The 27189-nt window shown below is 53.9% G+C and overlaps 1 protein-coding gene across 4 annotated transcripts; it reads left to right on the top strand.

Annotated features, from left to right (window-relative positions):
- The first annotated feature begins 4314 nt into the window (after nucleotides 1–4314).
- Nucleotides 4315–26372, top strand: LSS (lanosterol synthase). Of its 4 annotated transcripts, XM_076341953.1 has the most exons (21): nucleotides 4315–4395; nucleotides 4481–4619; nucleotides 4705–4813; nucleotides 5481–5602; nucleotides 5918–6014; nucleotides 6851–6986; nucleotides 7213–7321; nucleotides 7652–7770; nucleotides 8191–8288; nucleotides 8425–8452; nucleotides 9072–9128; nucleotides 9840–9911; nucleotides 10610–10660; nucleotides 10810–10959; nucleotides 11311–11407; nucleotides 11617–11722; nucleotides 12286–12351; nucleotides 12777–12857; nucleotides 13156–13326; nucleotides 13796–13874; nucleotides 14094–14370. In XM_076341953.1, exons 2-21 carry the CDS (start codon nucleotides 4541–4543, stop codon nucleotides 14277–14279), a joined length of 2013 nt encoding a protein of 670 aa, XP_076198068.1. In that variant the 5' UTR covers nucleotides 4315–4395; nucleotides 4481–4540; the 3' UTR covers nucleotides 14280–14370. The 4 variants fall into 4 exon arrangements, with proteins under 4 accessions (XP_076198068.1, XP_076198065.1, XP_076198067.1 ...); XM_076341950.1 differs by lacking the exons at nucleotides 4315–4395; nucleotides 14094–14370 and adding an exon at nucleotides 25920–26372 and having other exon boundaries at nucleotides 4486–4619; XM_076341952.1 differs by lacking the exons at nucleotides 4315–4395; nucleotides 11617–11722; nucleotides 14094–14370 and adding an exon at nucleotides 25920–25983 and having other exon boundaries at nucleotides 4486–4619.
- The last annotated feature ends 817 nt before the right edge of the window (nucleotides 26373–27189 follow it).

Here is a 27189-nt window from a genome sequence, read left to right as displayed (position 1 = left end):
TGGGATGCTCTTACCTTGTCTGAAACGTGGCCTTGAGCTTAGGTCAGTTCCTGGCTAAATTCAGCTGAAACAAGAAGAGACTACTCTTAAGTTCGTTAAAAAGATAGATTAATATGTTCTCCATCAAACCTGCGCCAAGATGCATTACAGCATTGATCCGGAGTGTCTCTTCGGCCCCTGGTACAGATAGCAGCCCCAGTGGGAGAGGGCTGCAGGTTTGCTGGTGGAGCAGAGTGCTGAAGGCTCACACCTTTTGCTGCATGGAGCCAAGTTACCTTAACAGGGACAGAGGAAACCATGGGGTTTTTTTAGATGCTTCTAAAACACCTGTGTTTCTGCTTAAAACATTTCTGCTGAAACAGTGACCATTTCAGGTCTATTTTCTCTCAAAGCAGAGGCGGACATATTTAGACCATGTTTTGTAAAATCCCTTTGATCAGATCCCTTTTAATACAAACTAGATGATATCCCATGGCTTTAAAGTACCTTTGCAATTTTTACTCTAGCAGCATAACAAATAGCAGTTGGCAGATAAGACCTTGTGAACTGAGTCTCATGTGCTGGACTGCAATAAAACAGGGGAAGTTGTGGCGTTTGCTTTTATGAGCTGACAGCATCCCTTTCTCAGGGGAATACTTTCAGCTTCTAACGTCTCCAGCAAGCAGAGCGCCCACAAACAACAGGAACAGAGCGTTACCCTGTCAACTGTGGTCTAAACCTCAGACATATAAAAGCTAGTATAAAAATAATGCTGAGGTAACAGGGGTTTGGCAATTATTAAAAATAAAAGTTTCATAACTAAAACAGAATTTCTAAGACAGGCAGGTTGTATAGAGACAGAAGAATAAAATCAAGTGGTTCATCTTCCATCACTTCCTTTAGGCAAATATTACCATAAATTATCTGAAGATTTTGGCATCCGCAAGGAATTGGAGATACTTACATGAAGCTCATCTCAGGCAGATTCATTATGACAATTTTTTTTTCTTAAATCAAAAATAAACAACAGGCTATTAAGCCCCAAATACAAGACCCATATCAGAACTTCTAGAGTTCCCTTTGTCCATTTAAACTGTGCAAAAGAAGCAACACAGCTCTCCCTAGTGAGGACCAGCAGTATGAGGCACAAGTCAAAGATGTTATCCTCATGCCGTGACACCCCCTGGGAGGACTCCAGCACCGTTAGTTGTTCAGACAAAATTCTGCTGTTATGAATGCAGCCAGGGCTGAACCTGTGTGTGACCTAAGCCTAGTTTATAAAATAAATACCAAACTAATTCTATAATTCCCAAATAAATTACTGTATCCTCTCCAAATAATCCCTGAGGTTATGCTGGACATGAGTGAAGAGCTATTTGCTAGCAAAGGAGCATTTTAAATTCAACTTGTAGTGTGTGAATACAATAAGTATTAATTCACAGGCATGTTTCTGTCCTGGGGTGCTGATGGGTGCCACATTTGGGAGTAGCCCTTTTATTCCTGGGCTTCCCGTGCTCCCTGAGGCCCCCAGGGACTGCTGTGCCAGGCAGCACACAGACATGGAGGTGGTCCCTGCCTCCAAGGCCTTAGAGTCAAGGTTGAATTTTGATCACAAGTATTTACGGCCATGAATTTGGGCTTTTCCACCTGAACTTTCCACTGACTTAGCTTGATCTGGTGTTGCCTCTGCAGTGGGAGGGAAGCCAGGTCACTCTGAAAGGCAGCAGGAAGAAATTTTATCACTACATTTAAACAAGTACGTATTAAATTCCCACCCAGCCCTTCCAACACACAATAGCAGCAAGTAAAGCATCTCTGGCTCACACGCGTCTTTCCCAGAGCAGGATTTATAGCATGTGTTATAAAAAGCAGTCCCTGACATCCCTGGGCTGCATGCTTCTGCCAGCGACGCAACCCCAGGTGTCCATCTGTCCCCGAGGGGCTCCCTGGCTCCTCACGCACCTCCCCAGACTCCTGCCAGGTTTCTCTGGCTCACAGCAGGGTGCTAGCCCCTTCCCAACCACCTGTGTGCCTGATGGAATTCGTACCTCCATTCAGGGAGCCCTTTTGAGCCAAGGTGTTCTGAAGGGCTAAAACCTACTTGCTCACTGGCCTGGGAAGGGAGTGCTGCCAAACGTGGGGCAGCACTGGGGCTGTTAGCAGAGAGATGGGGGTATGTCACCAGGACAGGACAGGACGGGAGGAGCTCTGCCACTTCCTCATAGACCTCATGGACTGCTATCCCACGGCAGTGCCTGCAGGAGGGTGACACCCCACCCCGACACCCCGACACCACCCATTCTGGGGGCACCAAGGCAGGGTTCACAGTGGGGATGCTTGGCTCACCCCATCACCTGATACCAGAGGTGAAGCCACCACCCATCCTCACCCCAACCCTGACAGTGTTTTTATAAGGGCTGGCAGACCCTTGTGCCCGTGACAGGATGTGCCATGTGTCTGTTCTCCTGTAGCCCCATGGTTACAGCACCCGTAAAGCATAACAAAAAGTTTTATGGGGGTCACCCCTGCCTGCCACACCCCTCCTTGCCCGGGCAGGGCCCTGGTATTTAGTGGGTGCCCACCACCCTGGGAGAGCCGTGCCGAGGACGGCAATCGGGGGTGCTGCTGGCAGCGGTGCTTTCAGAGGGTGCTGCCAGCATCGCCTCCACTGGGAGCTCTTCTGCAGGTTCGGTGAGCGAAAGTGAGTCCCCAAGGCAGCAGCGCCTGGTGGGGCCACAGGGCAGCCGGGGAGCATGGGGGCAGTGGGAGCATGGGCGCCGATGGGCCAGGGTGCACCATCCCCATGGCTGGCGCTGCACTGAGACATGGTGTCCCCAGCCCCTTATGGTCCATGAGGACGTGGGCTGGGCACCCAGGCTCAGCCAGAGTTGGTTTATAATTTCCATTAACAACAGAAACCACATGCCCGGGCTTTGGGGGTGCACAGAGATGGGGACAGTCACTTTTGGGGTTGGTGCTGTCACCCAAAGGGACAGGGCAGCTGTCGGGGTCTGCAAGCAGATGGCACTCCTGGGGAAGTGAGTGTGGTCTCTGTGCCCAGGGCAGACACGTGGGGCAGAGGAGCCAGGTCCCTGCTGTTGGCAGGGCGATGACATCCCCCCTGACAGGAGGTGCTGCAAGGAGAGGGATTCCCGTGGGGACAGATGCAGCAGCACATCCCTGCAGAGCCAGGGGCAGCCACACCACGGAATGCCCTAGGGATGGGTGTCGGAGCTGGTTGTGCAGCTGGGGCCACTGCATCCAAGGGCGATGCCTGTGGAGCTGAGCCCGGGCTCATGGCCCATGGCCACCTGTGCAAAGGCGGGTCCTCAGGGGGAACCACCACTGCTAGGCCGTGAAACGCCATCAACACTCACTCCATTGGGTGCGTGTACATCTTTATCAACCACCCGCTTGTCCGGCACCACCACAAGCTGCTGCTCTTACTGCTTGTCACCTGCTCCCCTCCAGATCCCCCTTCCCTGCCAGGCTGCCCACTGGCCCCCACAAAGCATCACCTCTGTTGGGTCTGTGCACCAGCCTGCAAGGGAGCCTCTGGTGGAAAGGGAAACTTGCAACTCTTTGTTTTAAAGAAAAGTGCATTTAATGCCCATGGTGGCTGCTGGGGCTGGCAGAGGACTTCTGAGCAACGCCACCCACACGACTGTGACATGGACAATGGGTACACGCAGGCAGGAGGTTCCCACCGTCCCCCCAGACAGAAGGGTGGTGTCACAGTTACTGGCCGGGTGACAGCCTTGTGAGAGCGCCTTTATAACCCAAAGCCACTTGACGCGGCTTTCTGTGAGGGTACGGCAAGGCATGCCCCAGAACTGTCCCCACGGCAGGCGTCAGGGCGAAGGCCGAGGTGGTGGCCGAGGAGAGGCAGCCAGCCCGCCTCAGGGGCGCAGAGCCCGGGGATAAGCGGCGCCGGCTGCGGCCGGGGACCTTCCCGTCACCTGCCACTGACACCGGCCCGCGCGGGCGGGGGCGTGGCTTGGAGCGGGGGCGGGGCTGTCGGCCCGGCTCCGCGGCCTCATTGGCTGCCGCTCGTGAGGAGATGTCGACTCAGGGCGGTGCGGCCCCGGCCCCGCCCCGGCGGTGATGGGGACGGGGACGGGGACGGCGATGGCGGCGGACGGCGGGTGGGTACCGGAGCGGCGTAGGGGAGTCGGCGGCGCGGAGCGGGGGTGGCGGCCGCGGCTAACGGTGCCCGTCTCCGGCAGGGCGGTGCGGCGGCGCGGCGGCCCGCGGCGCTCGGCGGCGGTCACAGCGCTGCCCGCCTGGCGGCTGCGCTGCGAGGGCGGCCGGCAGCGCTGGCGCTACCTGGGCGACGGCGATGGCGACGACGGCGAGGCGGGCGGCGAGCAGCGGGCGCAGACGGCGCTGGAGGAGCACAGCCTCGGCCTGGACACGGTGCGGGGCGGGGGCCCGGGGCGGGGGCTGGGCGGCAGGGCCCGGGCCGAGGGGCACTCCCGGCTGAGGCGCTGTGTCTCCGCAGGGCGACGCGCGGCGGCCCTTGCCGGCGGCCGGCACGGCCCGGGAGGCTGCCCGCAAGGGCATGCAGTTCTACGCTGCCCTCCAGGCCGAGGACGGGCACTGGGCAGGCGACTACGGCGGGCCCCTCTTCCTCCTGCCAGGTAGGCCTCACAGGACACCTTCCCTGAGAGGGGTGAATGTGTTGCATTTGGCTTCGTGTAAGAGCCAGCCTGTCTGGTCTTCCAGGTCTCCTCATCACGTGCCACACTGTCAAGATCCAGCTGCCGGAGGGGTTTCGGAAAGAGATGGTGCGCTACCTGCGGTCTGTGCAGCTCCCGGATGGAGGCTGGGGCTTGTGAGTAGCAAAGATGCTTCTTTTAGTGATGGCACCTCCAAGGTCCAGCACTTGGGGCTGCTGTCAAATCTGCCCAGGCTTAGAATCATAGAATCATTAAGGTTGGAAAAGACCTCTAAGATCATCGAGTCCAACCGTCAACCCAACACCACCATGCCCACTAAACCATGTCCCTAAGCGCCTCATCTACACGTCTTTTGAATACTTCCAGGGATGGTGACTCAACCACTTCCCTGGGCAGCTTGTTCCAATGTTTAACCACTCTTTCAGTAAAGAAATTTTTCCTCATGTCCAATCTAAACTTCCGCTGGCGCAACTTGAGGCTGTTTCCTCTCGTCCAGCTTGGGGAGTGGGACTTGGTAAGTGTGATACCTCTGAGTGGTTGGACTTGCTTGTGTAGCACTCCAGGTACACCTTTTGCCACAGAGATGGCTGGAGCATCAAGTCTGGCTGCATCTCTTCTGTGGCGCTATATCCCAAAGCATCATGTGTGACAGGGTAGTGCAGAGCAGTGTTTCTCCCTGGGTTAGTTGGGTCTCCCCTTTTCCACAGTCACCCCTGGCATCCCAGTTCGCCCCGACAAAGACAGCTCTGTGCAGTGGGTTGTGTCTGGCTAATGTTAATAGCTGGCTAATGGCTATGCTGTCTCTGCGTATGCGTGTGACAGGCATGTGGAAGACAAATCGACGGTGTTTGGCACAGCACTCAACTACATAGCCCTGAGGATCCTGGGGCTTGGACCAGACGACCCTGACATTGTGCGGGCCCGTGTCAACCTGCACAGCAAAGGTCAGCTCCACTGTGCCCAACACAGCAGCTGTGGGGCTGGTACGCTGGTGAGAGAGGTCTGGCCAGACCCAAGGGCTGCGTGGAACATGGGGGGCTGCCAGGTAGTGGAGAAACTGTTGCTCTTGCTTGCCCTTGGTGGCACCCGCATTCTCAGTTAATGATGGGAAAGTGTGTTACGTTTTTGTACCATTGCCTGCTTGCCCTTTTTTGGGACATGTGTCTCGGCCTGAGTGGCATGCTCCCAAACATGGGAGAAGTGGACCCTGCGATGGGGAAGAAAGCGTTAACCCTGAAAGCTGATATCACTGTTTGCAGGAGGTGCTGTGGGAATCCCTTCCTGGGGGAAGTTTTGGCTGGCTGTCTTGAACGTTTACAGCTGGGAGGGAATGAACACGCTTCTCCCAGAGATGTGGTATGTGCCATTCTCGATGTGGAGGTAGGGTGTATTGTCAGTCCTGCCACCAGTCTCAACCCAGAGCTCTCCCAGGCACTGGTGTTTGCTGGGATAACTCCAGCTACGGCCTGGAACTGGGGGTGCTCAGGCTGCTTGTCAGCTGGGAGACCAGCAGCAAGGCCAGCCCATGGGTGGATAGCACTGAACACTGCACCGAAGGGAGATGCCAGAGCTCAGCCCTGTTAGCTTTACCCACAGGGTCCCTGATACATCCATGTGCTCCCTGCGTGCCACCGGTATCTTCTGGTCTTGTGGCCAGCCAGAATTGGGCCTTAGCAGGACAGGACAGCCACATGTAAGACTGCCAGCTCTAACCCTCGCTCGTACCCTCTCTGATTACTCAGGGGACCGCTGAGTGTCAGAGAGGGAAAGTGTATGACATTTTCCCTGGGGGAAATCAGGGGCTGCACAGCACCAAGGGCTGCTGGTACTTTGTCATCAAATGCACTTAACCGTCAGTCTGGGCCTCTGCCTTCAAAGTCACTTGGGGAAGAAAGGAGCCCCTGAACTGACTTCTCCCCTCCCTCCTCTCTGAGCTCAGTATCCTGCCTGCCCTGTGTCAGCTGGGCCAGGAGCACTGTCTGCTGGCCCTGTTGGGGAGGATCTGAGCAGGGCCAGGCTGTGTGGATATTCCCTTCTTTTCTCTTGCAGCTGTACCAGCAGCAGCAGGCCTGGTACAGGGGATAGGGAAAGGCATGTCCTGCTGTGGGCATCCCCCTGCCAGCACATTGTCTCTCCGTGCTGTCCTTGGCCCTCCTTGTTCCGCACAGTAGCACCTTCTCTGTTGCAAACAGGTTGCTTCCTACATGGTTCCCAGCCCACCCGTCCCGGCTCTGGTGTCACTGCCGCCAGGTTTACCTCCCCATGAGCTACTGTTACGCCAAGCGTCTGTCAGCAGAAGAGGACGAGCTCATACGGAGCTTGCGGCAGGTAAGGAGCTGACCCTGGTGGGGCTCCCCGACAAGGATACGTTGCTCCCTGACCACCTCCTGTGCCAGCCATGTCCTTGTAGGCCAGCCTCTGGCTTGCGAAGTGACAGCTCTCATACCTGCACAGTCTCTCTGTCCAGGCAGCGGAGCCAACTTCCAGCAGTAAGCTGCCTCTGGGTGCTTGCTCCCAGCTTGCCAGGCTGATGCCCTTTGTTGTCTTGTGCCAGGAGCTGTACGTGCAAGACTACGCCAGCATAGACTGGCCAGCCCAGAGGAACAACGTGGCTGCCTGTGATGTGTACACCCCACACAGCTGGCTGCTGGGGGTTGCCTATGGTGAGTGCGGTGTTGGTTGGGGCGGGAGGGCCCTTGCCGGTGGTGATGGAACTGAAGCTGCTTTGTACCATGGGGGCTTTTTAGGGTCTACTGCCAGCTCCCAGTGTATGCCCTGGAGCTGGGATGGAGACATGGATTGTGTGATCCTTGGGCTTCTCCCTCCCTGAGAGCAGCAGGGCCTTGTGCCCAGGTCCTCGGGCCACCCTGGGGCAGAGCAGTTCCCATGCTTTCCTTGACTAGTCACATGAGCAGTGGTGCAGCCTGCCACAGCAAGTGAATCTGGCTGCATGGGGTGGGTTTTTCATTGCATGTCTCTTTCTTCTCCTGTAGCCATCATGAATGTGTACGAAGCCCACCACAGCACCCACCTGCGGCAGCGAGCCATCACAGAGTTGTACGACCACATCAAAGCTGATGATAGATTCACCAAGTGCATCAGCATTGGGCCGGTAGGACACTTACTGTCGATCCTTTAAAAATCTTGCCCCTTCCTCTTTAGGGACCAGCTTGTGGCCCTCCAGCCCTTTGCAACAGATCACCAGATCTTGCTCAGGCACAACTTCTGCTCCTAATGCTCAAGAGCTTAATGCTAACAGGGCACAGAAGATGCAGAGGGGATGGGGACAGCTATGGCCCTGGTGAGGGGTACCTCTCCTCGTGGTCCAGGGAAATGATCTGAGGGGAAGCTCTGGAGTAATCTCATGGCACCTGCCCCACTAACTCAGCTATGCTGAGTGATGCCACAGATGGAGAAGTCAGGATTAAGCCCAGGACCACCTCTAGGTGGCTTTATGCTGGGTGGGAGGGATATATGTCTCTGGGGCTGGAAAAAGCTGTATCCAGAGCAGTGACAGTGCTGCTCTCGGCAGATTTCCAAGACCATCAATATGCTGGTACGCTGGTTCGTGGATGGGAAGAACTCCCCAGCTTTTCAGGAGCATGTTTCCAGGATCCCCGACTATCTCTGGTAAGGGCTGAGCGTGGCCCACTTGGCACAGTGTAGGGCTCTGATTCCTGTGGAGTGAGCACACCATGGCTCCCAACCCACTTCCTGGCACTCTTGCTGTGCCTGCATTGCAGCACTGTGCTCTCTCCTCCCACAGGCTGGGCCTCGACGGCATGAAGATGCAGGTGAAGTGCTGTAGGAGTTCAACTGTGACTGAGAGGGACCCTGGGGTGCTGGGGCAGCCCATGGAATAATGGGATAGCTTGTTCACCCTGGGCCTGAGCTCCTGGCATCTCGCCTTTGGTGCCTGGTGGCCTTGTCTGTCTCACTGCCGCTTCCCCTGGGTGTGCCAGGAGTGAGTAGTGTCCATCCTGCTAGTTTGCCTCTCTGTGGCTGTGAGCTGAGGGGGCAGCTCTAGGCCTCCATCCCCTTCATCCTCATGGGTCCTGGGAGAAGGGAAGGAGAAAGACAGGCCCCTGATACTGCATGTGGACTGAGCTGTGCTTCTCTCATAGTCGTTGTGTCCCTCTGCTCCTTATCGCTAGCCACCTCTCCTGTCTTAGCTGTGCACAGAGCAGGCTGAAGCAGCTGTCTCATTTCCTATCCCCTTGCTGTCCCTGAGCTGCTGCATCTGTCCCCTCTGTGCCAGCACATCAGCCATGATGCTGGGTGACATAAAACTGAGACACAGGGTGGAGGGAGCTAGTGGAGGTAATGCAGGAGGGATATGCTGTGCCATAGAACCCACAGCTAGGTCAGGCTGCTGCCAGCATCTGCTCCTCACTATCTACTTTCTCTCTTCAGGGCACAAACGGATCCCAGCTCTGGGATACTACCTTTGCTATCCAAGCCTTCTTGGAGGTAATGCACCTCTCAGTGCTACATACTGCCTTGGGAAAATGGTCTCTCCTGGCGCGTCCCTGAATACCAGCAGCTCCTACTGTGCATCCCCTCAGAGGTCTGCTGTGCCAATTCTGGCATTGCATTGTATGATTGAGCCAGGCAAACACACGTCTTCTCAGAGCCTACCTCAGCCGTGGTAGGCAGGGTGCCCAGCACAGCTGGTGCAGCCCAACTTTGCCAGCTGCTTTTGAAGCAGGAGGCCACAGCGCCGGCCGAGTGGGTCAGGTTAGACTTCCCAGTTGCTGCAGTCTTGTGGTAAAACCCTGGCCCTTCCTCCTTGCTCTGCTTGGCCCCAGAGCATTGCCATTTGGCAGGAACAACGTCCAGGTCTCCTGCTTTACTGCATTGGGGCAGAGACAGCTATGGTAGGCATGCTTTTTGGAGGGTGGTGTGATTGCCCTGGTAAGCCCCTAACCTGATCATGCAAATATCTCTCTCAGCGATGCCGGCAACAGTTGTTGGTTCAGTTCTCACTGTAGAGGTTTGTAATGGAAACAGTAAGCAAAGTATGAATGCAAACCTACAGAAAGGGCTATATGAAGGGACAGGCATTAATGGCACCTAAATCAGCAGGTCAGCAAGGTCCCAGCATATCCTCTTCTTCCTGAGAGGGCATGTTTGGTAGCCGCAACTCCTTGCTGACTGCTGACTGTGCACCTCTGTTTCTAGGCAGAAGCCCAGAAGATGCCTGAATTCACGTCCTGCCTCCAAAATGCCTATGAGTTCCTCCGATTCACCCAGGTGAGCGGAGCCAGTTGGTGGTGTCTCTCACATGCTGGCTATGCAGACTTGGCTGCTTGTCAGAGCCCTGTTGGATGTGTCTGTTGCCTTCTGAAGGGCTGGACTAGCAAAGTCCTAGGGACAGCCTCCTGTTTTCTGCTCGCTGTTGCTGGGAGCCATCTTTGCAGCTTGGAGAAGACCTTGGCCAGGCCCAAGGATGTTTGGGTTGGCTGCCTGGGCTAAGAGAGGCTGGAAAAGTGAGAGCTTGGGCTACTTTGCCCTTCATCCTGTCTGGTGCCCACACATTTGAGGCGCCCTTCTGGGAAACCCAGACTCCTTGGCTAGTGACTGCATGAGCTCAGCTCCTGCTAGCCAGGCCAGTGGCTCAAGGTGGGGGTCACCGTCACCAGCAGCTTGGTGCAAATGCAGTCATAGGTCTTGCCCATGGTGCTGCCAATGGGAGCATTGAAAGCAGATGGCTCCCTGGCAGGAAAGCACCCAAAGAGGCGACTTCAGCAACACTTGCTGAAACCAGGCCAAAATGTGATTTCTCTTCAGCACTCCCTGCTCCAGATCTGACCTCTTCCCCTGTCTGCCTCCCTCAGTAAAGGACAGGTGGTGCCCAGTCCCACACGGTCCTGCATCTGCAATGGTTTCAGCCTATGGTCCTGCAGCCAGGCACCTCCAGCCTGCCCTCACTTGTTTCTTGTCTTCTGCAGATCCCAGAGAACCCACCCGACTACCAGAAATATTATCGCCATATGAACAAGGTATGATGGCTGGAACTGGTCTCTGAAGGACGCACGAACAGGGCAGGGATTTGGGCAGAAGGGATGGGAATGAGGGGCAGTACCTCCCCCCCCTTACAAGAACAGAACAGGTCAGGGGAAGGTGCTGAGCCCTCCCCACCCCTTTCCAGGGTGGCTTCCCCTTCAGCACCCGAGACTGTGGCTGGATTGTGGCAGACTGCACAGCAGAGGGACTGAAGTCAGTTATGCTGCTGCAGGAAAAGTGCCCCTTCATAGCCAAGCTTGTCCCCCCTGAGCGCCTCTTTGATGCTGTGAATGTGGTAAGTAAGTGCTGCAAAAATTAGGGCCAAGGGAAATGCGGGCAGCTAAACCGAGCTAAAATAAGAGAAGTCAAGGCCTGATGAGTTGTTAGATCTGGTATTACTAAGCTAGTAGAAGGCCTGTTGCCTGGTATGGCAACACCATCTTTACTGTGATACGGAGCTACATATGTGACGTAATGTAATGTGATGGTCCAGATTGGGCCTGCCTGTCAATGTGGTTTGAGACCTGGGTTTGCCAGCCCCATGGACTTGTGGGTCTGACTTTGTCCTCACACCTGGCTTGGGGCCAGACTGGGATGGTACTGCCTGTGAGCCAGTCCCAACCCCTCTCTCTGCTTGTCTGGACAGTTGCTGAGCCTGAGGAACTTGGATGGAGGCTTTGCCACATATGAAACCAAGCGAGGAGGCCACTTACTGGAGCTGCTGAACCCCTCAGAGGTGTTTGGTAAGGGGAGCTGTGTGGGGCTGTTCATCCTGTCCACTGTGAAGGGACACAGTGGACTAGCCTCGCCGTGCCCAGTGGGTGCCTGGCTTTACCCCAGGTCCCTCTGTGGGATAAGCGTACCCTGGGTCCAAGGGAGAGGTTGGCAGTGTGTGGCTCGGAGGCTCCCCAGTGGAGGGGCTGTTGCACTGATATCCTTCACCTGCTGGCAGGCGACATCATGATTGACTACACCTATGTGGAGTGCACATCGGCTGTCATGCAGGCACTGAGACACTTCCATGACAGGTTCCCTGAGCACAGAGCCCCAGAGATCAGGTGAGGCACTGAGATGAGAGTCAGGTAGGGGAGAAGACAGGCCGCAATGTCCCATGCTGCCTTTCCTGGCCTCTGTTGGCACAGCCCCTGCTGAGCCTTGTCAGGGGTCTTGCCTGGACCTTTGCATTGGCGTGGAGCAGCCCCTGCGGTGGCCCTTGGTGTGCACACAGCTGGGATGCTGGTGACTTCTCCAAACCAGAGCCCTGCCCAAGAGGCTGGGGCCCAGCCTCTCTCAAGGAGCAGGGCATAGGCTGTTTGGGATCAGGCTGGGGGAAATTGGTGGAGATCTGCCTGCCTCTTGACTTAGCAGTTGCCCTGATCTTGCAGCCAGTTGTAGGCTGGGTCCCCTGCTTGCATGCCGGCATGAGGCAGAAAAGCACCGAACTGGTGCACAATTTGACTCTGAGATCCTGAACAACGTGACTGCCTGTCTGCATGCTTTTGCCTCTTGAGTGCTCTAATAATGGGACACATCAAAGCCTCAGAGGGACTGATGGATGCCCCTGATGAAGCAGCCTCTGAGTTTGAGCTGCTTCTGAAGCGGGTATCTTTTTCCTGACCAGAGAGACTCTGCAGAAGGGCCTGGACTTCTGTCGCAAGAAGCAGCGAGCCGATGGGTCATGGGAAGGGTAAGCAGTGTTCCTGGTGCCCAGTTTTCACCTGGCTGCCTGTGAGAGGGACCCTGATGGCAAACATTCCTGGCTGGCAGGATCTGTGGGAAGGGCAAGTAGGGGCTGATCCTCCTGTAGCTCCTGTGCTTTGCTCTCCTTTCCTCTCCCACCAGCCCAGGCGGAGCAGGCACCTTGTGCATTGCACAAGACCCAGACAACCCATAGGGGCTAGGGTGGCTCCAGCTCCTCTGGTCCAAGTGTCTGCTGACGCCTGAGTGAGCTGGGAGCAGGTGCTGGTGGGACTGGGCATGGTTGTGCCATAGGGGCAGGCAGGCTGCAGCTCTGTGCCTGGCTCTGCTCTTGCTGTGAACACGGCCGTGTCACAGCCTGCCTCTACCTGGAGCCTTGCACCCCTGACAGTACCGCTCTCCCCTTCCTCCTAGGAGCTGGGGGGTTTGTTTCACCTATGGCACCTGGTTTGGTCTGGAGGCGTTCGCCAGTATGCAGCACACATACCGCGATGGGTGAGAAGGGGCTGTCTGGTTCCCCTGCCCCTACCTACCTCTTGGGCCAGGGCAAGACTCCGTGGTGGGGCTGGGTGGATGCCCTGGCTGTGCATGGGCTCTCCTGCCTCAGGTACTGCTCCTCCCAAACCCTGTGCCTGTGATATGACCAGGGCACTCGCTACCTGAGCCTCAAACTATCGGGGCAGCTCTGGCTGTGGGCAGGGCAGAGCACAGCTCCTGTTTGCAGCTGGGAAACATGGGCATGCAAATGTTCCCTGTCCCCAGCCTTGTCTGATTCTCTGCCCCATCCTTGCAGGGCTGCATGCCGAGAGGTGGCCCAGGCCTGCCAGTTCCTCCTCTCCAAGCAGATGGCAGATGGTGGATGGGGAGAGGACTTTGAGTCATGTGAGCAGCGCATGTATGTGCAGAGTGCCATGTCGCAGATCCACAACACATGTTGGGCCCTGCTGGGACTCATGGCTGTCAGGTAGGAGCAGCCCTCACCTCTTCAGGCACCACCTGGCCCTGAGTGCTCAGTGAGATGGGAAATGCAGGCTGGGTTGTGTGGCAGGCCTGGCACGGCCCCTGGGCCTGGTTGGTGTGGGCCACGCACCCAACCATGTTTGTTCATGACCTCATTGGTCAGGAGCCTCCTGCAATGAGGGACTGGCCAGCGCAGAGCACCACAGGCCAGCGAGGCTCATAATGCCAGGCGAGGGGGAGCCAGTGCAAAGCAACGGTCTGTCTGGATCACAACCACAGGCCTCCAGCCTGGGAAAAGGTTGCCGTATTCATAATGTCTGGTGTCCTAGGGTTGTGAGGGGCCTTCCCAAAGCACTCAGCATGCCTGGTAGAAGCTCAGGGCAGCCTGGAGGTGGTTGAGTTCCCTAAGCACATGGATGGGGGTTTGCAGGCAGTTTGGATAAGAGTGCTCACATCTCCCTCATGCTTTCCAGGTACCCTGACATCGATGTGCTGGAAAGAGGCATCAGAGCGTTGATTGATAAGCAGCTGCCCAACGGGGACTGGCCTCAGGTACATCTTTCCTCTAGTCTTTCCAAGGGGTTCCCTGGTTTTGCAGATGTCCCGGGCATTGTGCAGCCATTGCAATGGTGTGCTTTCCTTTACCTGGAAAGGAAGCAACATGTGGCTTTTGGTGGGGGACTTCAGGAAGGCAGTGAGCTCAGCACCGCATCCTGGACACACTGTGGTCCCCTGTCACCCATACCATCTTGCTCTCTGTCTCTCTCTCAGGAGAATATTGCTGGGGTATTCAACAAGTCGTGTGCCATCAGTTACACTGCGTACCGCAATGTCTTCCCCATCTGGACGCTAGGGCGTTTCTGCCGACTGCATCCCAACAGCCCTCTTGCTGGGCAACTGCAATCTGGATCCTCAGCTCGGGCGGGGAAGATGGTGCAGGAGGCCTTGTCTGCCTGAACCTGAGCCATTGCAGATACCATGGCCTCTGACTTGTCTTAGATATCGGCTGCTGCCTGGGGCCATGGGAGTGTTTCCTGCATAGGATATCTCAGTGCTGATCTTAACACATGGATGGAGACCTCTGCCAGGGAGGAGTGCTGCCATGGTGCTGCAGTCTCTGCTTTCTGTTGAACCTCTTCTAAAAATCCACTTTTAAAGGTTTTTCCCAAGTGTATCCTCCCTCATGGGATGGGGAGTGAAGTGCCTTTTCAGACCGGTTTGGTGATCTGAGAAGAGAAAGCTGCCAAGCTGTGTTGTATTACACATCTAGACAGACCCTCTCTCATCCTGGGTAGAGCAAGGCTGCCTTTATCTTCCCCTCGTGCTGTCCAGGTTGGCTGTCTGCGGAAAGAGTGTGGAATTTGGGGCCTCCCCTGTGCCCAGCATTGTGATGGGGTGCACTGCACAATCCCTGCTGAGCTGGCCTCTGTCCTGAGGGTGCCAGTGACTGCCTTTGAAGTGCTCTCTGCTCTGGAGCCTGTGCTGGGAGGGGAAGGGCACCTGTCCTCCCCCAGACAGATGGGAAAGAGGAGTGCTTCGCTCAGTTTTCTTACCGTTCTCTCCCCCAGCTGGTGGCACCTGGCTTCCCAGAGCCTCACAGGTGAAGTCACCAGGGGAAACTGAAGCAGAAAGCACTGAGGTGGTGAGCATCAAGGCACAGCCTGGGTCTCTGCGCTCCAGCCTTCCCCCAGTGCAGCAGGTGCCTCTGTTCAGGCTGTGGTGCAGTTGGGCATTCACATTTTGTTGTCAGAGTTGGAAGTCGTGTTGACTGATAGGTTAATAAATTGCGGTTAATTAATGGTGTTGCAAGTGGAACTTAACTGTGTGTTGGTCTTCTTATGGTCTGCCCCAGTGTGTGTCCCAAGTGAAGGGGAGCTTGCACAGCAACGTCCTGTAACCTGGCTTGGGTCACCTGTCCCTAGTGGTATGGGCACTATCTCCACCAACAAGCAAGCCATGCTTGGAGCCTGTGGCTGCTTTGCCCTCCTCCAATGCCTTTGGCCCCAGAAAAATATAATCAAGGAAACAGCTGACTAAAGGGGAATGATCACTTCCCTCCACCTGCTGCTTACACTCATGTGAATAAGCCCAGTGTGCAGTTGGTTGCACTGTCTTGGACTCATTGCCCACCAGGACCCCCAGTCCATATTTGCAAAGCTGTTCCCTAGGCAGCTGGCCAGCCAGTTGGCTGGCCTACGCCGCTGCATGGGGTTAGTCCGTCCTAGGGGCAAAATACTGTATTTGCCTGTGTCTCACTTCATAGAAGAACCATAGAATCATAGACCTTCCTGTCCAGCCCATTTCTCCAGCCTCTGAGAAGCGGCTCTGCTCTGTACCATATCCTCCGCCTGCCCAGACTGGTAGGGTCTGCAGGCTTGCTGAGCATGCGCTCCATCCTCTTGCCCAGGTTGTCAGCTAAAAAAGCTTATTTAAGCACTCAGCTTGGGCTGTTTTGACAGCCCTGTTTGCCTTTTCCAAATTCTGGACTCCTCTTACACCTGTCTACTCTGCATTTAAAGCACCTCCATATTCTCCATTAAAAGCAGGAAGAGGGGTTTGTTGTAGTTTTTATTTTGTTTTTAAATCATTGTAGGGGAACTTGACAAAATCAGTGTCCTTTCAACATGTTATTGTAAGTTTGGTTTTTTTTCTTTTATTGTATAGTTTCTTGATACCTAATGCTCCAAGCAACATGGTGTCCCTAGGAGTGCTGCAAAGAGGAAGCTGTTTTATCACTAAAATCCCATTTTCATTATAAACATTTTGGTTGGTAAGGGGCCAACGATTTGTGACATTAGATACCAGTTAGCTGCATTTATGCCCTGTACGGATTCTTTTGTTTCCATCTTTGCACAAGGTCAGGAGCAGGGAGTAGAGGTTACTAAGCTTTCTTGTAGCTGAAACTGAATTGATTCAAGTGTCATGCGGTCGAGTGTCTTGAGAGGATGTGGCTCTTTGGATTTCCACCTAGGTTTTGGCTTGAGAACACATTTCCCTTTAACCAAAACTAAGGTTGCCTTGCAAATTTTATAACCATAAACTGCTGAATGTAATTTATTTTCTGTCCTCCCTTGGGATTTCAGGAATTCTTCACTTTCCTTCAGTTTCAGAGCAGGAAAATGTTCCCTCTGCTGTGCAGTGGGAGGGTGTTTCAACCCAGACTGGGTGACTCGGGGGGTTGTAGCGGTTTCATGATTCTCTTGGGCTAAATTAAGGTGAAACGACACCAGGCGATCAATTAAACGCTTTATTTATGGCACAAGCAACTTAAACTTGCAAAGCGTAATAATAGACGGAGTGGATTCTATTGAGGCATTTATGAGAAGAAAAGGAAGGGGGAGGGGGGGGAGAAGGAGAGGGAGAGGGAGAGGGGGGGAGAGAGATTGCCATGCAGACCGAAACCTGCTTTGCCATAATGTTTGAGACATACATTAACTCTTTCAGTCTCTCACAGAGGGTCATGGTACGTAGCATTATATCAAATAAAGCAGAGATACTGGGCAGCAAATAGGTCCTCTCTAAAGGTAAAACAAACCTGTTAGCTTGGGGTTTCAGGCTGAACTTTGGTTTTGTCTTGTTTCTGAGTGAGAGGCAGAAAGGTGGATCATAGGATATCTCAAGTTGGAAGGGACCCATAAGGATCATCAAGTCCAACTCCCTGCTCCTCGCAGGACTACATAAAACTAAACCATATGACTAAGCACGTTGTCCAGACACTCCCTGAACTTGGACAGCTCTTTCAGTACTCTGGGATGAATCCCATCAGGCCCCATAGACTTATGTGCATCCAGCTGGAGCAGCAAGTCTCGAACAAGTTTGGAGTCGGCTGGGAGTTTATCATCCCCCCAGTCATGGTCTTCCAACACAGGGCTCCAGGGGTCCCAGGGCCCATCATCGGTGTTAAAGAGAGGCAAAGAAGGCATTAAATGTCTCTGCTTTGTCTGTGTCCATATTTGTGAGGTGACCAACCTCATCAAGCAATGGACCAATGTTACAATGTTAGGGATGAGGACAGTCATTTGGGATCCAGGAGACATGATGTCAAACCCTGCTCCCCAGCAGCTCTATCTGGCCAGGCTGATCTGCTTTTCTTGGACAGATCTCAAAAGACATAGAAGTGCCTAATTCTCATGGGGTTCACAAGTCATCTGGATCCTCAAATACCTGTGGGGCTTTGGACCTAGTTTCTGCTCTACACTTGAAGTAGGATTTAATAGCACTTTCTTATCCCCTGATTTTATCAAGACAGACAAGGGAGACAAAGACCAAAAAAGTCACCATGACAATCCAGACGTTTGATACTTAAGTTTGATACTTCTCTCATACTGGTACTTAAATGGTACTTTTTTCATGCTGTCATCACTTTTTTTGCATGTGGAGTTAGTTTGCAGTTTTCTCTGTTCATATGGTTGCTCTAGTTGTCCTTGAACCAAATGCTAAAATAGTCCTCATCAGTTTAAAGAAGAGACTGGTTTTATATCAGGAGTTAGGAAGCTGGACTTGTTGCTTCTTCAGGTCAGTGGCAGTCAGCTTTTCCAGCAATGTGACCAGATCCACACAGAATGCCACAAACAGAACCAACTTATCTTGCTCTAAAACTAATTTAGATTCTATGTTGAGTACAAGACTGTAATTATGATTCCTAAATAGAGTGTGAAAGCTGTTTCCTATGCATGAGATAAAGGCCATTCTAATGGATTTTAGGTCTTGATGGTGTCGGTTAATGTTTTAAAGCTGTCCTAGATATTCCTGTGGTTTGAAGCCTATTGGCTGTCAGCTTAGTTTTTTCATGTGTCTGACAAGCAGGTCCCTGGTTGAGCTAGGACAGTGACATGACTTTGTTGAAATGACAATCTTGGGGCAGCTGGTATCTTAAATACCAACAGCGAGGTACTCTAAGGTGTCACGACTCAAAGGCCAGGCTATGCACAAGCTGGGAAACTTGGGTTCTCCGGTCTCCCGTTCAAATTCAGCATGCCAAAACTGGAACATGTTAAAGTCACTGAGGTTTTCTGAATATTAACTACCCTTCCTCCTTCCCTCCCACCCCAAGAAACCAGAAACCCCCACCTTAGGATTACTGTGTGATGATCATTTCTTAATCCAATTTCTACATAGGAATAGCCAAGGTAAACAACAGCGCTCAAGAAAGAGCTGATGGCCCCTAGCCCCAGCAGTTCAGCCTTTCTACCTCCAGGGACCACTGCTTTTCAGGGGGAAAAAAAACTTAGCAATATCTTGTGCAAGGTGCTTGTGCCATCTTGCCTTTCATTTACAAAAAAAATTAAGCTATGTTTCAATGTTCACTGATACCCTCCTTTTTTGCTTATCAGTTATTCCCAGCCATAGCTGGTGTAATACGTTTCTTTTTGCACTTCTTTCACCTATTATCACAGGCTGAGAAAATTTGCATAAGATGAACATCCTGGGAGAACTGGGTAAAAGAAAAGTGGAGAAAAGTGGAGCTTAAATTTTAAGCCCGCCCCCCCCCCCTCCCCCCCCGCATTATTTTCTTGCGTGTAAATTTTGGGACAGTCACCTAGTCCCCTGCTAAGAGACGAAGCCAGAGGAGAGTTCAAGTCACATTGCCTCCCAACCTCTATCCTTGTAGAGGTGGGCGAGAGGGAAATGCTCCTTTCCCTAGCCTGGGTTAGTACAGAGGAAGGGAGTGGGGCTGGGGCTCTTCGGGTGCTCAGGTGGGGCTGAGTGGTGCCCAGAGAGGGCTGGAAGTCCCCTAAGAGCTGCCATGTGTTCAGGGCAGTGTGTGTCATCCCAGCCCCCATCACCATGCTGTCCAGGCATGCAGGGGAGCTAGTCTGTAAGAGCTGGCACAGCACCGTGGCACAAGGGGGTGGGGGGCCCTGCAGCTGAGTGTCATGTCCTGCTGCTAGAAAATTAAGGACTCGAGTAAAAATTAGTGTTCAAGCTGTAAAAGTAATCACAGGCTGTGCCTGCACTTTGTTCTGTTTCAACCGTTGTGATTTTTTGGCCCCATCTTTTTAGAAAAGCAAAGGCAAACAACATGAGACAGCATCACTACCCTGGGTCTCATGAGAACAGTGGATTTTAGCAGAGAAGAGGTAGAAGCAACATCTCCGGTGTCCTGTTTAAATTTTTCACAGACTTTGGTATCATTTGGATGTCACAGTGGATCTGCCTTAAACTCTTGGTTGGAAACTGTGGTCAAAGAAGGAAAATGTTTCTCAGGTCAAGACAGGAAAACTCTCAGCTCCTGTGCTGGGCTATGCCACTTCCATCAGGAAACACCAACAACATCTGGCTTCTTCCCAGAGGCTGCGTGAGCACAGTCGGGATTTATTCATTTATTCTCTCCCTCCAGGGAGAGCCCAGGGCAGTCCTCTGCTGCCAGCCACTGTGGGTGAGCGGCTGGGGCCCGCACACCTAGTGCCTCACTCTGGGAAACCTGCTTGGCTGACCCTGGGCCCAGTGGTCCTCCTGCTCAGGGAATGGGCTCTGGGATGGGGCCACGACCCAAAATGGCCCATTCACCTGCCTTTCCCAGCGCTGGGCTGGATCTCTGCCGTATCAGGGCCCCGTGTCCCTCCATGACGTGGCCCAGGAGCACCAGGACATTCCTGCGTTCCCACTTTGCTGCGGGACCAGAGGATACTCCCCACCACGTCGTTCTATCTCTATTCCTCCAGCTTTCTCCATCTGCCTGTCCTGCTGCCCGTCACTATTTTTTCTTTCTCCATCTCTGTCCTGCTCCTGGTCCCTCTTTCTCTCTCCTTCTGTGCTTCTTCCTGTCCTTTTTCTCTACCCTGCTGTAGATGCATGTAACACATGCTTTGTGTTACTGCTTTTCCTTTCTGTATCCCACTGTCCTTCTCCTGTTCATCTCTTTTTCTCTTTATCCACCTGTCCCACTCCCCAGTCCTTTTTCCTTCCTTCCTCCCTGCCCTGCAGCCCATTGTCACAGGCACCAACCATTCCCCACCGGACTGACAAGCACTGCTCCAGTAATGACTGCTGAGGTGCCCAAGGGGAAGGGGGACTGTATAGGCACTGAGCCCCATAGCAGACTCATTCCCAGGACTTATGTGCCTTAATTAACAAATGATTGCTTTCTTCTTTGCACTCATGGCTGTGCCTGCAGTCCCTTTGCACTTGTTAAGTGGCTGTCACAGTGTCCAGGAGAGGAGGTGACACGCTGGGGGTGAGGCATCAGGCAGGTCCCAAGGCCTCTCAGACCCCTTTAGTGTCCCTGGGGTACCTCAGTGCTACTCACAGGGCTGCAAGGGATTTCCCTTGCATTGCCATGGATGCTTGCGGTCCCTAGGCTGCTCCTGGGTTTGCTCTCAGCACCCCAAGATGACCTGGGTACATACGGGGTTGAAGGCCAGGCCAGCATGAGTGGTGCTGGGAGCTGGGGTTCGCATTGAGCCAGGGGTGCTTGCAGACAACAGCCTGCCAGCCACCCCAAGCCCCACAGCAGGCATCACGGCCCCTTGGGTAGGCATCGAGGCTTTTTGTTTGTGCTTGGATGCACCTCAAGCCGTCCACGCCCCTTTCTGCATGCCCCCAGGCTCTGTGTGTGTCTTGCAGCATGCCACCAAGACTTCTCTGTAGCCTTCTCCCATCCTGGAGTTTTCCTGGTGATTTTTTTTATGTGCTCTGGGGTTATCTGTTTTCCTCTCTGTGTGCCCCAGGGAGTCCTCTGTTTGCGCCATCATCCCCTGATGTTTTTTCTTTACCATACCGCATCCCAGAGCTCTCCACTTGTTCTCTCATCCCTGTAAGAATCTATCCCTGTCCTCTCCTTTCTGTGCAACCAGGGCCCTCCCTTCAGCTTTTGGCAAGTGCTGGGACACCCCCGTTGCCCGGACGACCCCAGCTGTCCCCGAGGGGGCTGCCGGCCATGGCCTCCCCCGTTCCTGAGGGGCTCCAGCTGTGCGGGCGGCCAGTTAGGCTGATGGCGACAGCCCCTCTGTGCAACGGGGCTGCGTGGCCGGGGGCGGCTGCAGGCTGTGGCACTGCTGACGGGCCTGCCCGGGGCGGCAGTTGAGGGGCCGGTCTGGGGCAAGGGAGCGGTCGCCGGGGCTGGGGCTGCACCGAGGGTGAACGGGGCCGGGCGTCCCTCGGCAGTCCTAAGCACGGGGGCACAAACGGTGGGGAGAGCGGGGGCGGGTGGGGGCCCGGGGAGAAGCGTCCTGTGGGCGGTGGGGGCTCGCCGGGGAGCTCCGGGCCCAGTGCCGCGCGATCGACCGGCGGGTCCCGGGGCAGCCTCGAGCAGGGGGCGGTGCGGCGGGGCCGGCGCGGGGGACGGTGTCCCCGCGGGGTCAGGCCGCAGGAAGGAGCGCCCTGCGGCATGCCGGGAGCTGTAGTCCTGCGGGGAGTCCCAGGACCTCCCTCTTACCCACACTGTTGTTTTTGCCGTTTTCCCTGTACCTGTCTTCTCCTTATTCTTGTGCCCCGCTCCATGTCCCGCTTTTCTTCTTGCTCCACCTGTCTGGCCTGCTGCCCATCGCTGTTTTTTTCTGCTCCCGTTCAGCCGGCTCTGCCTTTTTTCTTCTCTCTGTGCCTCCGTCCTGTTTCCCAACCCTTTTTGCTCTTCCGCCGTCTCCATCCTGTGGCCTGCCGCTGTTTTATCCTTCTCCATCTCTTTGTGCCAGTCTGCATCCCCCTCTTTGTTTCTCGATTCTGCAGATGATGAGGAGGAGGAACCTGTGATGGCAGAAACATCCTAGTTAGACAATGTAGCCCCCCAGCTCTCTGGAAGCTAAACTGAGTGACCAATGCTATGTTTGTGCAGGCTGGTTGGCAGGGGGAGGAGAGTTTGCAGGGTGGGGCAGGCGGGGGTTTTAAAGTCAGGGCTGTGGAGAGGTCTCTTCAGGATCAGTCAGGTTTGGGTAGAGAGAGGGCGCGTGGTCGTTTCCTCATGATGTGTACATCTGGGCAGGGCAGTTCCAGCCCACGTCTGTGTTCTGTGTCCTGGCCTTCCTCAGGTCCGGATGATCCTGTTGATCTTCTTTGTGCTCAGTGGGCACCTTGGTAGCCATCCTGAGGGTCTCAAATAACCTGACTCATAGGCATAGTGCCAGTTGAGTGCTTCTTGTCTCGCGTTAGAAGCTTACAGCGTGGATCTGTCTCGCATGTTTTGCATCTCAGAAGTTTCTGGAGGGAGCCCATGACTCACTCTTTGGGGTCAGGGCCCTGAACTGGAAGTCTGAAATACTGGATGTGTGGGATTAAAAGTAATAATGTTCATTTACCTTTTGAGAGAATGAGTAGCATTTACATATAGAAAATAACCTGACAGTCACTGGAACTAGGCTAGCAGGAGATCCACTTTGTTTTTAAGATGGCTTAGCAATGCAGTTGCAAAACGATTTGTGCTGAGAGATTTGCTCTTTGGCACTGCAAGGCACCGTATAGCTCACTTGTGTTATTTTGGAGGAAAAAGTCCCCCATGAAGGGAGTTTCATGAAGCTGTCAACTCAAACTCCTCCAGTTACAAAGGAGCTTTAAACATGCTGTTGCATGCAGGTGTCCTTTCATATGCTGTTCTTCCTAGGTTACCTGAAATGCAGTCCCACCAAAACCAAAGCCCCTGCTTACACATGTAAAGGGGCAAAACCTCCTATGGAAGACAGCTGTTCTCCAGGTCCTCGTTACTATGTGGAGCCCTCCGTGACCAGGAATGGGAAGTGTGTGGCTCCAGTGTATCCCATCCATGGACTTCCCAAGATAAACACCAAGATCACACCTGGACCAAGTTAGTAACATTTCTCCAGCCATTCATTTAGAGAAAACAAACAAGCTGTCTTTTTGTCCCACGTTAGTGGGTACAAAACAATCAGCTCGCCCTTTGAAAGAGCCGTAGATGTTTTCAGACAGCTGGCACTTCTGCAGCTGTTAAGGAGAGCAACTCCTCGTGAAATTGCCTCTTTGGCTTGAGAAAAAGGCCAGAACTTCACTGCTTTGTGCTGTTGTCCTCTGCCCTAGGCGATTAGTCTACTGACAGGTCCAAGAAATGCATCTATGCATGGCCACCATGTCCTTCCGGCATGGGGCCATCAAAGCAGATCTCCCTCCAGGTATGTGAATGCTGGGAAATGCATACCCTTGCAGCCTGAGTGTCCTCTAGTGACAGTCTGCTGGTCAGCTTCTTAACCAGGGCTAGTTCAAAGCCTACGTGGCAGGACACTACTGTTTCTTGGCAAGCTTCCTTTATGTCCCATAGGAGCTCATTGATGATAACACTATTTCTAGCTTTGCTTGGGAGACAGATGAGACCAAACTCCTTGTATTATGGCTTGGTCTTCTGTGGGAAGGCAGAATGAAAACATTGTGATGGTCACAGACACGGCTGTCCTGGGCTGTGAGCTGTGCAAACCCCAGCAGAAAGCTCCTTTCTAAAGTGCTTATAATCTAAACACAGGACAGAGACACAGAGAGGTAGAAAACAAGAGAAACAACAAAGAGCTCTGGGAAACAGGCATGGGCAGCGTGGTCACCCAGGGCCTGAACATCACAATGCCTCTTCAGACACAAAGCCAACGCTTATCCTGGTGGATGGATAAATGAAGTACTTTCAAACCTCAAGTCCAGGGAAGCTAAAAAGGTATCAAAAAAGCCACATTTCTACCAGGCCATAGCATGGAGTTCATAGAACCAATGCTAATCTTTAGAGTGGGGAGAGCTTTCCTGTCAGAGGCCAGCTTTCAGGCAACTCTAAATCACATCCACCTGTCCCCTCTCTCCAGGAAAACGTAAAAAAACAGCTCCGTAAGATCATGCTCAAAGTTCAGGGGCATGCAGCCTTACGCAGCAATTAATCTGACAGATCACATCTATGTTCCTGTGGCATCCAAACAGCACAAGAAATAGCTGGTGAAGTACTGGAAAGAAGTAATATCTTCCTAAGTTGTTATCAGAGAAGCAAGTGGGGAGTATTCCTTGTTGGAGGCACGCTCCCTTGACAGATGCTTGCTCTCTCTCAGCCCAGAGGTCTGATACATGTCTTTCCACCCTCACTCCTCTGGGGAGAGGGCCCTGGACACTGGCTGCCAGACCCAAGGAAAACTCCAGGACATCCCTGAGGAGCAGGGCCCTCCAACCCACCATGCTTTCCAGCCCTGGTGGGTCAGCCAGGCCTGCAGAAGCCAAAGCTGGCCAAGCTAGCCCAGAGCCCTGCCACCATGCTCCTCCCTGCCCCATGGGGAACACCACCGCAGCCCTCTCCTGCCTGCCCAGGCAGAGCCCCAAGGCACCCCAAGCGAGGGGTCGGGCAGGGCCAGGGCTGCAGGACAGCCTGGGTCCTGCAGAGCTAGCCCAGGCACAGCGCCGTGGCCAGGACAGCTCTGCTGACAGAGCACTCTGCCTGTGCTTTCCCTGCCCCAGACTTTGGAGAAGGTCTTGAGGGAGCTGCACAGCGAACTCTGGTACCAGCAGATGCACAGGCTGTTCAGCACCGGTGCACAAACATGAAGCCTGCCCTTGCCTTCTGCCCAGGCAGTGCTCTCTTTCCCCTCTTCCCTGCAACCTCCTGCCTTGCCCTGCAGACTGGAGACCTGGGGCAGGGACGTGGCAGGAGCAAGGCCATGGCCAGGGACAGGGGAAGGGTAGGGGCAGGGGCCAGGGGCAGAAGCCAGAGCCAGAGCAAGGGCTGGGTCTGGGGCAGAGACATAGCCTCTGCACAGGCTGAGCCAGCTGCAAGGTTGGGGACAGGGGACATTTGTCACCACCCACACGTTGTGCCTCCTTTGTGCCAGCTCTCACTGGCTCCTCAGAGGCGTGAGAACAAGAGGCTGCTGATGGTCAGAGGACAGGAGCCAGCAGAGGCACCATGCAGTGTGCAACAAGACGGAGGGCATGGGGCCCCGCGCCCTGCCCCGCACCCCCTCCTCCCCCCCCCCCCGCCACAGGCAGGGCTGCCCCAGGATGGGCTGTCTGGCCCCTGTGCCCTTGCCCTGAGCTGCCAGTGGGAACCAGGAGCTGCACGGTGTGGGGAGCCCTGCAGGTCTGCCCGTCTCTCACTGTCATCTTTATCTCAGCTGCTGGCCTCTAGTGTCATAAAGTTAGAGGAGTTTGTAGTCCTGTACAATGTCTGCAGGTCTCTGAGGCATCCAAGCCTGGTGACGCTCTCACTCACACTCAGAGGCTTCATCACGCTGTCAAAGAGACCTGAGGCGGTGAGCAGGGCGTAGTCAAGTGGAGCCACGGTGGCAGCCTGGGGCTGGGGCAGTGGGTAACATGGTGGCTTGGCCTTGGCTGGGAGTCAGGAGGTGGGGTGACAGCTCCAAATGCCCTCACTGCCATGGAGGGGCCTGGTGGGTGCCTGGGGAGCTTTCCAGGCATGGAGGATTACCAAACCACCTGCCCGTTTGGGCCGGTCAGAAAAGAGGGTGCCTGAGCAGGGGACACAGACTCTTTGCTCTCCTGCCTTCCCTTCCTTACCCCTGCTCTCCCATGTCCCCATCAATGCGCCCATGGCCACCGCCTGCCCGGAGGCTGCTGCAGCAATTCCTGCACCACCTGACAGGAAGGTGGACAGGAGAATGGTGCTCAGTGACCACAGCATTTTTGCCAGGGTGGTCTTTCACCACTTCACTAAAAGGAAATTCTGTGTTTCAGACAGGGAAGAAAACAGCAGGTCCTGCTGCCAGACATCATGGAGACCCTGCAGGATGCCAACACAGACACCAAGATGAAGGTCCTGTTTGTCTTCAGAAATGTGATGTGTCATATGAAGAGGAAGGAGCCCAGCCCTATCGCTCTGCAGCTGGTGGAGAAGCTTCTTCCACTCTTTGATGACGTAAAGCTGCTGTGGGAGCCTGAGCCCTGCAGATGGGAACTCTGCAAGGACAGCTGCCCTTCAGCCCAGCCCTGCGGGCAGAACTTGGGCAGGCCTGTTTCCCTGTGCTCTTGTGGGACGGCTTCTGGACTCTGCAGCCCAGCATGACTTCTCCCTGGCAGGTTGATGCTGCCAGGCGACCTGAGCTCCCCCATGCTGGGGCCCAGCCTGGCCTCTGTGCAAAGCACCTGCAGGCCAAGAGCTGCTCTCAGAGCCCCGAGGGCTCCCTCAGCTGTGCTGCCAGACAGGAAGGCATAGTCCATTATATATTATTATATTGAATCATGTATGATTATAGTGAATTATATATCAAATTATCACATATACAATCAAATTATCAATCATATACAATATTATATATAACATATTATATATTACATACTATATATTATACAAATTATTATTTATAATATATATAATTTATATTATAGAAGGAGGAAAAAAGCAGCAGGGGGTCAGAAGCATGGCTGGGGCGGAGCAGGGAACAGACGCTCAGGGTGGGATTCATTTCACTTCACTTCAGAAAAATCACAATAAAGAGATCTGAGTGTCATCCAAGAATCGCCTTGCTGTTGGCATCAAGAAAAAGGCTGCGTGAATGATACTTTTGAAGTCTCTGCTCCAGGCACCTGCTTTAGAATGAGGTAACTGGACCTGGAGGGGCCCATTTCTTTACTCACACTGTAAGAGGAGCCTAATGACTTATTTAGATGTGGGCATCTATGTTTGTTTAGATTATTCACACCTGAAGAACCTAGAAGGAAAGGTAAAGACAAGTCAGTGGATTCCCAGGGCAACAGGACACCCAGCTGTATTACAGTTACAGCTGACTGAATTATATTTCCCTGTCGTAGACTTCTTCAATAAATTAAGTGAGAAAAAGGGACCTAAGAAGTATACAGGAAGAAGAAGAAACCACAGAGCACTTATGGGTCATCTTATACTGAAAAGCCCCAGGTGAAACAAAGAAGAGAATCTAAAAAATTATTTTGCAAACTGCTGCTTCAACTCCTGTTCCCACAGAAACTACTGACAATCTATTAAATAGCT

The sequence above is a fragment of the Aptenodytes patagonicus genome, chromosome 6 (genome assembly GCF_965638725.1).
Source record: "Aptenodytes patagonicus chromosome 6, bAptPat1.pri.cur, whole genome shotgun sequence".
Lineage (NCBI taxonomy): Eukaryota > Metazoa > Chordata > Aves > Sphenisciformes > Spheniscidae > Aptenodytes > Aptenodytes patagonicus.
Note: the sequence above shows the minus strand (reverse complement) of the source record. Positions and strands in the feature narration are given on the sequence as shown.